General features: G+C 40.9%; 1 protein-coding gene across 1 annotated transcript; it reads right to left on the reverse strand.

Annotated features, from left to right (window-relative positions):
• Nucleotides 1-4,191: 4,191 nt before the first annotated feature.
• LOC147493002 (apyrase 2-like) lies at nt 4,192-13,920 on the reverse strand. Its single transcript, XM_086566615.1, has 9 exons — nt 13,539-13,920; nt 13,331-13,459; nt 13,169-13,225; nt 12,973-13,065; nt 12,518-12,723; nt 12,227-12,318; nt 5,114-5,328; nt 4,789-4,978; nt 4,192-4,649 (listed from the first exon to the last, which is right to left on the reverse strand). Exons 1-9 carry the CDS (start codon nt 13,782-13,784, stop codon nt 4,528-4,530), a joined length of 1,350 nt encoding a protein of 449 aa, XP_086422741.1. The 5' UTR covers nt 13,785-13,920; the 3' UTR covers nt 4,192-4,527.
• Nucleotides 13,921-14,674: the final 754 nt, after the last annotated feature.

Below are 14,674 nucleotides of genomic sequence, written 5' to 3' on the forward strand. Positions count from 1 at the left end.
CGGACAGGAGGTCCAAATTAACTAGAGACAGCGGAGGAACTGAGCCCTTCACAGAGTAGAGTTCTAAATTGCATTTGAGGGCAAATTGAGCTGCCCTCAAGGGGGGGACATATGGGGGTGTCCCCAGAGCTAACAGACATAACTAGTCCATACGGGGAGAATGAGAAAGAGATGGGGGAATGAATCAGGGTCCACATGAATCCACCTATCCATAGATACATCTAAGTTATTAATGCAAAAATAGTGGGAAACAAGGGCATGTGCAAGTAAAGGCAATACAACGACCCTTGCTAAAAGAGCAAACAATACACGCGAAGTTACTCGAATAAATTTAACTCCCATCAAAGAGGCAATCAAAGCAGAAATGCGAATAAGTGGTTAAAGGGTCAAATACTTGACACCTCTTAAACATAGAGTAATAAGATACAAAGTAGCATACAAAAACATTATAGAACAAAACAGAGCGATACAAAATGTAGACATTAGGCATTTTCGTTAATCACTTCATCTGCGGCCTCCTCAATGACGGCATCTGCCGCGGCTTCAATGGCCACGGCGATTAGAGCGGCAGAATCATCAGAAACAAGGGCGACACTATCGGATACAGGAGCCGGGGAATCAGAGCAATCACAGACTCATCCACAGGGGAAGGCTTCTCTGGAAGTAGGTGTCTCTCTTGAGTAAGGCGGGCGTACTCTTCCTTGACCTTCTTGGCCACCCATTTGTCTGCCAAGATCTTGAGGCGCTCCTGGAGTTTGTCCATATCAGCTTAATGGAGTTTGATGAGTTCCGCGGTGTGCTATCCTGATGTTGCTGAGAAAGGATGGCCACGACCTCGCTATGCTATTGGAGGAGTACTTCACGCTGATTGCTCAAGCGCTCATTAACTCCGTCCTTATATTGCTGGTGCGCAGTCTCAGCAACCTTGAGCTCATCCAGTGCCTTGAGTTTGTCCATTTCTGTAGCCTCTAGTTCTCGCTGGAGGTGACCGCAAGTGTCTCTTAGCCCTTCAAGCTTGGCAACCTCCTTCTTCAATGATTCCACCTTGGATTTTGCCCCAAACAGGCCGCAGATCATGTAAGAAATGTCCAGGCTTACCTGAGAATGAAGGGAGGAGTGAGAAGATGGGAAATAATAAGGGAAAGTAAGTATAAAAGAAAAGGGGGGTGAAATTACCTTCTCCCAATTGATATATAAAGAGGTTCGATGTTGTTCAAGGAACCCCACCCCCCGCGCATGTAAGCAAGATCCTTTGGGAGATGGGAGCTATAAAACAAAGCAGAGGCCACAGTAGGGTTCTCCAAAGTCGAGTCACCAATATTGGCTGTGCGACTGCGAACCTTGAACGTAGGCAGAAGACGTCAGGAGTGTCTGTGGACCCCTTATCGTGTACAGTCACCAGTTCCTTGCCAGGACGACAGGTTTGACGGTAATTAAGCGCAGGGTTGACGATCGCAGCAACGGTGGCCGTGAGAGCTGGGTCTTTAGGCACTGAGGTTCGCAGCCATTTGTGTGGAGGCTCGAGAGGAGGGGCAATTTAGGTGATAGAGGGGACCTCTATCACATCCTCATAATCGGAGTCACTGTCGAACAACTTCCTCTTGGAAATGTCTATGGATGGGGAGTGAGGGGATAAATATTGGTCTTCCTAGTCAGAGATGAATTTGTAAGAAGGCAGAGCGGCGGGAGCAGCTAGGGAGATGGGAGATGGGGGGGTAGGTCTGCGGACGGTAGGCTTTGTCGAGTTGCCTTTCTTGGATTTACGCCTTTTCACAAGGGGAGGAGAGGCGTGAGGTTTTCTTTCCTTAAGGGGTGGGGGACGGTAAAAGGGGGCATTGTATCCGCTGATTGTTTGAAGTTGGGGGTCGAATAGATGAAGAGTGCCAGAAGGGTTAATGCCGAGGACCATAGATTGGGAAGATCCTAGTTTGCGGAGTTTTTGGAAAATGGTGGAAGTCTCACCAGTATAAATGTGAGACTTTGAATCTATCTTCCAACCTGTGCAAAGAAATAACAACGTTACCCTTCATAAGACAGACATTGAATATCAAGGGAGAGATGGAAAGAGGACTCACCACTGGGTAAGAAGGCAAGATGGTTAAGATTCAGTTCGGGTGGGAGATCCGCGGATAAGAAATTCCCAGAGATATACAGCGGATAAAAAGGGAGTGTGGTATAAAGAGGAAAGAGAAGGAGAGAGATAGGAAGGTTTTTAAATAAAAAAGAGAGGGCTAGACCTAGAGAAAAAGAGAGAAAAGAGTGTAGAAATAAGTGAGGTACAACATCTTCCATGATTTGTAAATATTAAAAAATTTCTTGCATATACTGGTACCTTCGTTCGGGGTGTGTTGATAGTTGTACTACGGAGTAAGTTCATTACAACCTCTCCTGTCAATTTTTTTTTTTGGAAGATTGTTGATTAGGGGATCATTGATACTCATAGTCACCGCCATATATCCACAATGTGCTTTGGGTAGACACGAAAATTTTCAATAACCCGGAGGCTATTGATGCTGAAGATCATGATTTTGCAATAACACCATAGATGACTCTTCACTTTTCTTTATTATGAGATGTATGAGATGAAGACGAGGAGATGAGCAAGTCTTTGGTGACTAAGTAATATTGTTTTGAATTTAGATTGTGGTCAAAGAGATCGAGTTTATTACATTAAGTTTTTGGGGACTAAATAATATATTTTTGAAATTAGATTGTGGATTTGTGGAAGAATAATGTGAATGGTGTGAACTTAGTTGGACGTTTCTCAGCTGCTTTTCAGCGATCAGGCGTTCGTCCCGTGTTCCAATTTGCTTCCTTGCGAGGAGCCAAAGAAGCTTTTAGTTATTGTAGTTCCTATTGTTTTGTGGACACTGAATCTGTTGGCTGTAGATTCGGCCAAGATAGTTTGAAGCTGGAGTAAGTTGAAGAGTTGTAGAGATAACTCTTTCTCAATAAAATAGGTTCATTCATGTTTCAAATTCTCAAAGAAACACAATTATAAAGGACACATTCCAGACTTCAAGGATCTAGAAATTGTTACCATTTGCGGTTAGTTAGTTAATTTGGTTACAATACAAAATGTAATCCTTAAAATACGAAGTTGACACTAATTGTTTTTTTTTAGGGCATGTTTCAAACCTATTAAAAATTCCAGTAGAGGAATTCTAGTGGAGGGATTACTATCAATCAAGTGTTTTGCATTCATTTTAATGTAAATTCACTTGTAAATATATTCAATCAATCAAGTATTTTGCATTCATTCTGAGATTTTTCTTGATTAGTAAGCTTATTGATACCCTAATCTCGGCCCAGACTCAGGTAGAACTAGTTCATCACTTATTTGTGTTTGTGGATGATCAGTTTGGGTTTGTGTTTTTGTTAATTTAAAGTGTTTTTGTTAGACATTGAAAAAAATAATAATAACTTTGATATATGGAAGGATAAAGAAAGAAAAGGAAGACCGAAGTATAGAGAAATGCAATTTTAAGTTCAATTTAAAGTGTTTTTGTTGAAGAACATGTTATGAGTACTGGGTGTTTGGTGTTAAAGAAGCTTGTGAGTGCAAAAAAAGAAGCTTGTGAGTACTGGATGCAAGTATAAAAAGCTTCGTTTTGCTAACAAAAAACAAGAGTTGTGTAGTGATGTGTTCTGTACTGGGCATAATAAAAGACATTGCTCAAGACGCAACTCGGAGTAATAATTCGGTACCAAAAAAACAAATTCACGCCCAGATTTTGGGAACTGTTCGCGTAAGAATCTAACAAAAGAGTGGATAAAAAAACCTTTCGTCAACAAAACCTTATAACCCAAACTTCTTCTTCTCACCAAACCTTATAACCCAAAAAAAAAAAAAAACTCTTCGTCAAAACCCCAGTCCAATCAGAATAAACCCAAACTTCTCTTTAACACCAAACCCAATATGCAGAACAAGAATTCAAGCTAAGATTCGTGAAATATTCTTGTCGTTCAACAATAACTGAAGGAAAAATTGTGTCTTGGATTAAATCTGAAGGTGATAAATTATTGAAAGGCGAAAGCGTAGTTGTTGTTGAATCAGATAAAGCTAATATGGATATTAGTTTCTATGTTGCTGCTATTGGATCTACTATTGCTTATCTTGCTGAAACCAAAGACGAGGGTCGAAGGCGGATTTGGCAGATGGCGGGGCGGTTTCTAAGGAAGAAAAACCAGTTGAAACTTCATTACTATTGTTAGTTCAATTCTCCACCACCACCCCTAGTACCATCATATTACTTACATTATAGTAGGAAGTTAATTAGGAACCAGGTTTAGATCCAGCATACACTTCAGAGTTCAGAAGAGGTCCCATTCCTTGGCTGTGGCTAGCCCACTAAGCTAGGCATGGGCCTTCCCATTGAAAAGTCTGATAACCGTACCATGGAGGTTCTTAATACAGAGTTTCTAACAGCATGTAATACCTGGGCTACTAGTACTCTCTTGCGACCTAATAACACTGCTGTTATCTCGCACAAAGAGGAAATCATCTCCTTCAAGTGTGGTCGCCAACTACATTGCAGTTGAAGATGACATAACTTCAATGGCACTCCCAAGTGGCCAAGCAGCTTCAACCAGGGAATCCCTGTACTTGACTTGCTTCACCAATGTAATCTCTTCCAGAGGATCTAGACCTGATCAGTGAAAATAGAGGTCAACAGGAGTAATTAATATTTAATATAGAAGCACAAAGTGTGGTATCAACTATCAAGTTATCTTTAGCTTATAAGTTCAGAAGCAAATGGCTTGCAATTGACTATGAGTATAACATACCGAAACCATCTACAAGCAATGTGAACTGATAGACGAGATCCATGCATATATAGGGCAAGTTGCCATCTTCAACACCAGGGTAAACAGATTTGGCATCCTCGAGTTTCACTGTACAAGCAAGCTTAGCTGCATCTTTAAAGTCAACAGGCCGTACTGCGGCAACAGGCAACTTCTGATTTATAAATCCAGCCTGTATTGAAAAGATAACAAAATCAGTATAACTCATGGGACTCCAAAAAACTAAACCAGAATTATTACAAAAGAAAAGGAAAGAGGGGATGTTCCTTTCCAAAGTGGATTGGAGTCTGAATGTGATAATTGATACCTCGGCAGCCCTGTCAAAGAAAAAGGAGGCGACAAAAAGATTTTTCTGTCCGGCACCACTACCTCCATTCCATACTCCACCAAATGTGCATTTCATGTGTGCGCATGATTCATTAACTTTAAGAGCCTTCAAGGCCACCCTCCTGCACTCATTCAGGTTTGACCCAGATGGAGAAGCTGATACTTCGTATGTTTTTCCTCCATACTTGTAAATTCCTTTTAAGGAGAAAAACTAGTAGTTATGAAAAGCAATAAAAATCAGGAGTAGGGTCTAAAAAGAATCAGTAGAAAGCGGGCTCAAACACAATCAATTATCATTGGAACTATAACTTTCTAATTTCTAGCACATACGGAAGCTGAAAACAAAGTTAATTTTAATAAAAAAAACTCCAAGTTTCTTTGTAAAGAGGGAGATTTGAAACACAAAAAGTAACAGCCTTATGTACGGCTGTAGTTTAAAAACTCTTTGTTACACCTAACTAAATTTTGGACTCACTCGGAACTGTACTGTTTTGTTCAATAATTATAGAGCTGCCTTTCAGTCTAGGACATAGAACACTGCAGATCCTCAGAACGGGCAACAACCACGAAGATGACCAGCTCAAAAAAAAAGGGTACATACATTGGTTTCAAGCCACCACCGTATATGATTAATTCTCTTGTAAGAAAATTCAGGAAAAGAAAGTTGTGGTACAAATATTAACAACAAACAAATGTGAAGTGTGAACTGCATCCAACTGAGCCTCGAGTAATTGCATCCTCAACAATGTCAAGGAAGATTCGGTCCAAAATATGCATCTAATGATATTTCAGTTTGTGCTAAAAGAGTAATTTAGAATTGATGCGAAGAGAGAAATGACGTTAGATATAAGGAAAGACTCTGCTTCATATTGAGCTAACTGAATTCCCAACTAAGTAGCACCTCTACTTATTAGCACATCTCCTAATAACACCTTTTAGTAAATCTATAGTAGGCTGCATCTACACTTTTTATGGAGGTAGGTAATAAAGACTTGAAGCTCCAGAAACTCTGCAAGTTTTACCCCTATAGATATTGTTGTAAATATATAAGTGCGGAAACAACGTTATCCACAACAAACGGATCAATCCTACACAAAGATTGATCCTTCACACTAGACAAGACTTCAACACCCTCCAAGCAATATCCCAATACTTCTCAATATCAAATAACAAGCATATAAAGTAAAACAATTAATATAAAAGAAGAACAAACCACAAGACGAGATATATCGTGGTTCGGCAATTTGCCTACTTCCACATCTCTTGAGTTCCAAGCTTTACTAGGATGTCCCGAGTAACATTACAAGTCTCTCAATTCACTCACAAAGAATGAACACTCAACTCACAAAGAATTGCTCTCTTATAATCTCTCTTTTCTTGGTTTTGGAAAAAGTTAGGTTTTCCAAAAACCGATTTTGTTTTATACCAAAAACCAAAATCGCGGTTCTTTATAACGAAGCCCACAAAAATGACTGGCCTGCCTTGGGCGCTCCCTTCGAAGGTGGCGTGGCGCGTGCCACCGACGGCGAATTCGCGCTAAAAACATCGGACCATGAGCGGCCTTCGGAATGTGAAAACAAAGAAAAACTCGTTTTTTCTCTACATTCTCCACCTTGGTGAGGTTTTAACACATAAAACCAAGTCGAACACATCCAGTAAGAACACCTCTAGCAAGGAAGACTCGCAGTCAACTGCCCCGAAGGGCTATGCCCACACAGGGCTCTTTCAAACATGTAGGATTTGGAGCAAGTCCAAACAGTGTTGGAACTTAACTCCGGTGACAACTTTCGTCAGCATATCAGCAGGGTTGTCATGGGTGTCTACTTTCTCAAGTGCTACATCACCATCCTCAACGACATCCCGTATAAAGTGATAACGGACATCAATATGCTTGGTCCGACCATGATGAACTTGGTTCTTCGCCAAATGAATAAAGACTCGACTATCCGCAATACACGCAGAACACTATTACGCTTTCAATACCCAAATCATCTAGAAGACCTCGAAGCCATAGTGCCTCTTTCACGCCTCGCCGCCATCGCCATATACTCGCCTCCGGTAGTAGATAGAAATCAGTAGCTTTATGTAGCATATACCTCCAACTAACCGGTGCACCATGCATCATAAACACATAAACCGGTGAGTCGATCGTCGCCTATCTAGATCACTGCATAATCGGAATCCACAAACCCAGTGACATAACAAGTGCCTCCACCATAAGCTAATCCCACATCCAAAGTACCGCTTCAAGTACCTTAGTACCCATTTCATCGCCTCCCAATCTTTTCTTCCCGTGATTTGCCATATACCGCCGACAACACTAAACGCCTGTGAAATGTCGGCGCAGCACACCATAGTATACATCAAAGCGCCCCCGGCACTTGCATAAGGAACATTTGCCATATGCTTTTGTTCCTCCAATCAACTAGGAGAGAACTTAGGCGAAAGTCTAAAATGCCCGACTAAAGGTGTAAAACCGACTTTGCATTCTCCATACCAAATCGAGAAATTACTTTCTCGAATGTATTTCTTCGAGATACAACTATCCATCGCTTCTTCCTATCTCGTCGCTCAATCACCATGCCCGATTATCTTCTTGGCTCCACCTAAGTCTTTCATCTCAAACTTCGAGCTAAGTTGAGATTTCAACTTGTCTATCTCCACCATGCTTTTGGAAGCAATAAGCATGTCATCCACATAAAGCGGGGAGATAGATGAAGTCATTATCCGCGAAGCCTTCTAAAAAGTAGACCGCGGATCATACTTACGGGTGTACTCATGTTGCATCATGAATGTGTCAAAGCATTGTACCATTGCACGGGCGATTGCTTTAACCCGCATAAATTGACCGATTCAATTTGCGTACATAATCTTCTTTTCAAGAACGACAAACCCTTCAGTTGTCTCATATAGATCTCTTCTTCCAAGTCCCCATGCAAGAAAGAAAGTTTTCACATCAAGTTGCTCTAACTCCAAGTTGAAGAGAAGCAACTAAACTTAATAACACACCTAATGGGCGTATGTTTGACCACCGGGAAAATACCTCATTGTAGTCAACTCCTTCTTTTCGGTGAAAACCCCTTTGCTACCACTCTTGCCTTGTACCCGATCTTGTCGGACTCGGGAAGGACCTCTTTCTTCTCAACACCCATTTATCGCCGATAGTCCTTTTGCCGCTTTGGCAATAAAACTAGGTCCCATGTGTGATTTTTATCAAGAGATTCCATCTCCGCTTTGCATAAATACCAACCAATCTCGTAATGAGCATCTCTAACGACTTCCTTGAAGCTATCGGCTCATCATCTTCGATATTCGGTCATATGCCACTAAATCCACGACCATAGTGTTTCACGGCTTCCAGGTGCCCATACTTGTGCACTTCTTTAACTTGTCTCGTGGCTGGGTCGACCACTACAAGTTCGCGGATGCTCTTGCTCTTCTTCCCCCGTCTTTGTGTGGTTCCATGATTTGGTACCTCATCATGATCTAACCGGTCATCTGGCGCGATCGCATGACTCGAGCTCATTAAGCTTGAACTTCTATAGACTTCGCCATTACGCCCGGTACCTAGAACTGCTTGAAGATAACACGAAGTCTCATCAAAGGTAACATCTCTGGCGACCGGAACTTATGGTCTTCTAGACACCACAATCGATATCCTTTTATCCCATTTGCAAAGCCTAAGAATATGGCCTTCTTAGCTCTGGGATCTAGCTTCATCCCTCACATGGTAGTAAGGCATCGATCCAAAACTTCGCAAAAAATACTATAATCGGTTTGGGTTACGACCACACCTCATAAGGTGTCCCGCAATCTATAGTTGGTCTTGGTGACCTATTAGACGGGTAACACGCCATGGACACCGCATCGCCTGATACTTTTGCCTGGGACGGCATTAGACAATAAACATCTTGCTCTTTCAAGCAAAGTTCTATTCATCCTCTCTGCCCGTTCCATTCTCACGTGGCGTGCCCCGATTGGTATCCGATTAATGCGGCAATTCCCTCGTCATACAAGCCTGACTCTCTTGGAAAGGTCCATAGGTATACTTTCGATTACCATTGTCGGACCGTAATGTCTTTACCTTTCTATCATTGTGATTCTCAACCCTTGCTTCCACTTCTTAAATGTCTCAAACACTTCATCTTTTCGATTTCATCATATACACCCACACATAAATGAGTATGATCATCAATGAATGAGACATAATAGCGGTTACCTCTCTTGAAGCCACCACGGAGGTCCCTAAACATCCGTATGCACATAATCAAGGATGCTGTTGTCGTGTGTTTGCTTGACTTGAACTTGACTCTGCTTTCGCTTCCCATAGGCCTTGATGCTCACGCGAACCCCATACTTGGCTTCTTCAAGAACCCGCTTGCCTGACTTCGGACAAACCCTTTTCACTCATATGCCTCTAAACGATATGCCATATCTTAGTGCACTCGAATCATTTCTACATGCATCCATCGCTACATCGCTTTATCACCGTACTACTGTCGAGTATACAAGGTTCCATATTTTTGACCCTTCATAACAACTAAAGAGCCATTAAACAATATTTAGGACTCCACCTTCGCTACAAACTTGTGGCCTTTGGAATCCAAGGTACCAAGAGAAATAAGACTTTTCTTTAGCTTCGGGGAACATGTCTCACATCGGTTAAAGTCCTCACTACACCATCATACATCTTGACCCGTATAGTTCTAATTCCTACCGCCTTACAAGCAACGCGTCATTACCCATTAAAAGCGGAACCATCATCAATGCTCTCATAAGAAAAACCACTTTCTATTTGGGCACATATGATAGGAACATCCCAATCAAGAATCCACTTTTCGGTCATATAGTCTTGTGTGGACACACGCAGATCGAACTCATCCTCTTCGAGCCCGAAGCATAATTTGCCTCAATTTTTGCCTTACCTTTCTTCCGACCATCTCTTTGTTCTCTTTCTTGGTGAGGACAATTACTTGCATAATGTCCATTTTCATTGCAATTGTAGACTGTCACATATTTTAAAGGCTTCTTTGACTTGGACCTAGAATTCTCATTACTTGAATAATTCTGTTCATACGAATTTCCTCTTGCCACTAGCCCCTGACCTGCATCAATGCTATTCTCTACACGTGTCTTCTTCATCAACTCATAAGAAAGAAGTGCACTTTGAACTTCGTCAAGATCGACGACTTCTCTGTTCATGAATGTACTCATTAGATACTCATAGCTTTCTGGCAAGGAGAATATTAAACATGCCGCTTGATCCTCATCATCCATCTTCATAGCAACATTCAAATAATCCGCTAGACGTCGACGGAACTCACTAACGTGCTCTTGCATCGTTGAACCATCGACCATCATGTACCGATAAAGACATTTCTTAAGATACATCTTGTTCGTCATGCTCTTGGTCATATACATAGACTCTAGTTTGAGCCAAATATCGGCGTATTTTTTCCCCATCACACTATACATAATCTCATTAGCAAGACATAACCGGATTGATGAACAAGCTTGAAGATCGAACTCTTCCCAATCATCATTACTCATACTTTCGCCGCCTTAGATTTAATCCCCTTTAAAGCCTCAGGCAAACCTTGTTGGATGAGGATGTCCTTTACTTGGACTTGCCAAATCCCAAAGTTATTCTTCCCATTAAACTTCTCTACTTCAAACCTTGCGTTTGACATCTTGGAGCCATCTTTCAAGTTACACACAATAACCCAAAAGAAACAAGTTTCACCTCGAATTTAATCGACACCTTGTCTACACAAATTTTTGAGCACTAAACTCAAAATCCTAGGTCGTTATACCTAAGCTCGATACCAATTGTTGTGAATATATATAAGTCGAAACAACGTTACCCATTGACAAACGGATCAATCCTACACAAAGATCGATCCTTCACACTAGACAAGACTTCAACACCCTCCAAGCAATATCCCAACACTTCTCGATATCAAATAACAAGCATATAAAGTAAAACAATTAATGTAAAGGAAGAACAAACCACAAGACGAGATATATATCGTGGTTCGGTAATTTGCCTATTTCCACACCTGCGAAGTTCTAAGCTTTATTGGATGTCCCGAGTAACAGTTACAAGTCTCTCGATTCACTCACAAAGAATGAACACTCGACTCACAAAGAATTGCTCTCTTATAATCTCTCTTTTCTTGGTTTTGGAAAAAGTTAGGTTTTCCAAAAAACTGATTTTGTTTTTATACCAAAAAACCAAAATCGCGATTCTTCGTGCGAAGCCCACAAAAATGACTGAAGCGCGGTGGCATCCTTCGAGCGCAGGGCTGGCCGCTGGCGAGCACGGGTCGCGCCAAAACACTGGACCATGAGTGCGGGTCGCGCCCACTCTGAGCGCGGGCGCGCTCTGAATGTGAAAAACAGAGAAAAACTCGTTTTTTCTCTACAGATATCAAGGTCACTAACTCACTGCCAATTGGAATAACCAATAACTAGCGGTCAACAAACAGACGTCGTCGTTTAAAACCAATAAGAATTACCCTTTAACTTTGATCCCATACCCAATAACGTCAAGGAAAAACAAATGCACCGGGACAGGTGTAATTCTTGATGCAGTGCTTGATACTACAAAACAGAGCTTAATGCAGTGCTAAATACTTGTTGAGGCAAGTTGCCTCAACCAAACATCTCATGCATTAGTTTTGCTGCAAGCATATAACGGTGTTCTACATACAACCCAATAAATAACCTATTCATGGAAAGAGGATGCACTCCGAATTGGCCTGGATGTAAAATTTTAGACCAGCAGAGGACACAAAAACAACATAGGATACAGCAATGCGTTCCCACCTGACAGCAGGGTCATACAGATCAACATGTTTATATGTCACAAGAATTATGTTGTTTGGTCTTTAAATGATGACCACAATTATAGTCAAGCCAAATCCTTCGCTTGTTTCAGGGTATCTAAACATAGGGCCCGCTGAATGATGAATTTGTGACGTTTCTTTAAATTCTGCAAAAGTATGCCTTTCTTAAACTAGGATTTTATGTATCATACAAAATTAAGAACTCTACATAAATATTTATCCGTCAACAGAGACATCTGACATACCATGGTAGTTCTTCAAGATGCATGGATTGCCAGAGCCTTTCATGGCCTTCAAAATCTCTGCCCGAGCTGCTAATAAGCCATAATGCAAGTAACTGATACAAGATACAGGAATCACGTTCAGAATGTTGACAATTAGATATGAGCAGTTTGATGATTAAAAGAGTATAAAGGAACCCTGGATAACGAGAAACAGTTGTCCCTCACATCTACTAGATTATCAGTTATACCTACTAAATTTACCAACTGTCTCAAAACAAAATATATTAGGCAAGAATTAAGCAAGAAGCAAACCTGTGAACATAAAGGTAATATTTGGCTCCATTAAAAAACAACTCTTTCACGTAAGTGTCCTCCCCATCTGATGGCTTTGGAGCCTTTGCAGTATCCTCTTCTGAAATAGCATAAGCCATCTGGACAGATCCACCACCAAGGTCAACTACTCCAACTGAATTTGAGTACCCCTTTCCCAAATTTCCTAACAGATAGTTTATTGTTTCCTGAAAAAGAAAAGAGACACTGAGTATGGTCAGTGGAGTTGAAAATCATGCAATTGTTAAAAGTATATATTCTTCGAAATGAAATAAATGAATATAATATGAATGAGACAAATCTTGCACTTTTGATGAAGATGGCATGGGACTTATTGAACTCTTCAAACAATTTTCAAAGTTTACAAGAGTTAAGACTGAGACCCTAAACCAAAACTATGAAAGTATTCTGCAGAAAGAGAGTTACTACATACATACCCATTGAAAAGCACCTTCTTGATTTCCCTCCAAGACAGTGACCCAATCTGGTTTAGATTTAAATGAACTTTTCTCTTTTAGAAAATCCCTAATCTGTATGATAGACGGTTCACAGTAATCAACAACCTAGGAGATTGTATATTTACACAAAATAACCAAGAAAATCTCATACTAATCACCAGTGAAAGAGAATTACCGCTTGCAAAATTTTATCTGAAGCGTCACCTTTCAATTGCCTTAACCCTGCTGTAGCCTACAAACCATCCTCACAACCAATTTTATAAACATTATTCAAGCAATAATCATCAAGCATTTCAGCCCAAGTTAAAATGTAGTAACATAAAAGTTCAAAAATTACCCCAACTCTCACTGGTGTCTCACTACGCAACTCCTTAGGCACAACACTTTCTGCTCGCTTCAATAAAAACGAAAGCGACTGTGCAGCTAATTCTGGATTGCTTTCATATGCACTCAAACCGGGTTTCGTCTGCACCCACAAAATGCATTATCATTAGGACCATATATATATATATATAAGGTAAGTAAGTTGAAGTATATATAAGTACCTGAACAAAGAGTTCAAGGTAATTTCCAATTTTCAAAAGATTCAAATTCTGGTCAAAGCAATAAACATGAACTCTAGTTCCAGAACTACCAGCATCAAATATGACAGCATAAGACTTATTATTACTTCCATTGTGAAGAACTACAGCTAGCGGCGTAGAAGCAGAACCAGAATGAGGCAGTAGAAAAAGAACAAATGAGATAGTAAGTATAGGAATGGAGGTAACTTGTCTGGTACGTTTCATCATCGTGGCCGATTGATCCAAGGGTGAGAAGCGAGTTTGGGTCCAATGTAGTAACCGGACTACCGAACTGAAAGAATGAGGCTTGTTTTCGTCCCCCAGCTGTTACTTTGTTTTCTAGCTTTCAAATGTTCCAACTTTCAACTGGCTTTTGAAAGTGCTGATTATTCCAAAGGATGGGGTTCACGGGTTAGTCATGCCGTTGGAGTTGATCAAGTTGATGTCCACATTTTAGGCCCACGCTTAAATCAAGAGACCGTGGTATGAACGGGATAATATTTTTTTCTCCTACCATCCACAAACAAACGACAAATTTTTTCTCCTAACACCTGATGAAATCAATGTCTCTCATCTGAAACATGAATAGTGATGGACTGTGTTTCAACTTATTATGCCGCGGGACACATCACAGATGAAGTAATGGCGCACAATGTTTTGATGAATAGCACTCTTACAAGCTCTGGCTCTTGAAATCGGAGCCCAAGGGAGTCCGCGGATCTGGAGTTGGCAAACCTAATAGTCCATGATATGATATGGGAGTGAAGTAATTAACTTGGCCCAAGGGAGTCTGCGGACCTGGAGTAGGCAAAGTCTGCGGATCAGGAGTACGCAAAGGGTTAAAAACATATATGCACGGAATGATTAAGAGTGGAAGTGATTTGTATGTGGCACGTCCATGATATAAGAGTGAACTGACTGTGGGTGTACATGATAAAAGGTTAAAGGCGGTTGATTGATTGGTGAGCAAAGTGACATGTGGGTACAATATGATGGATGGATGAGAAAACAAAACAAGAGCTGAGCATATACCGCGGAGTGAGCCAATTAATATAAATAGGTGAGAACAACACTAGAAGAAAGAGGGGAGTCAGAAAGAATACTAGAGAAATTTAGGT

Source organism: Coptis chinensis, chromosome 6 (assembly GCF_015680905.1).
Source record: "Coptis chinensis isolate HL-2020 chromosome 6, ASM1568090v1, whole genome shotgun sequence".
Taxonomy (NCBI): Eukaryota; Viridiplantae; Streptophyta; class Magnoliopsida; order Ranunculales; family Ranunculaceae; genus Coptis; species Coptis chinensis.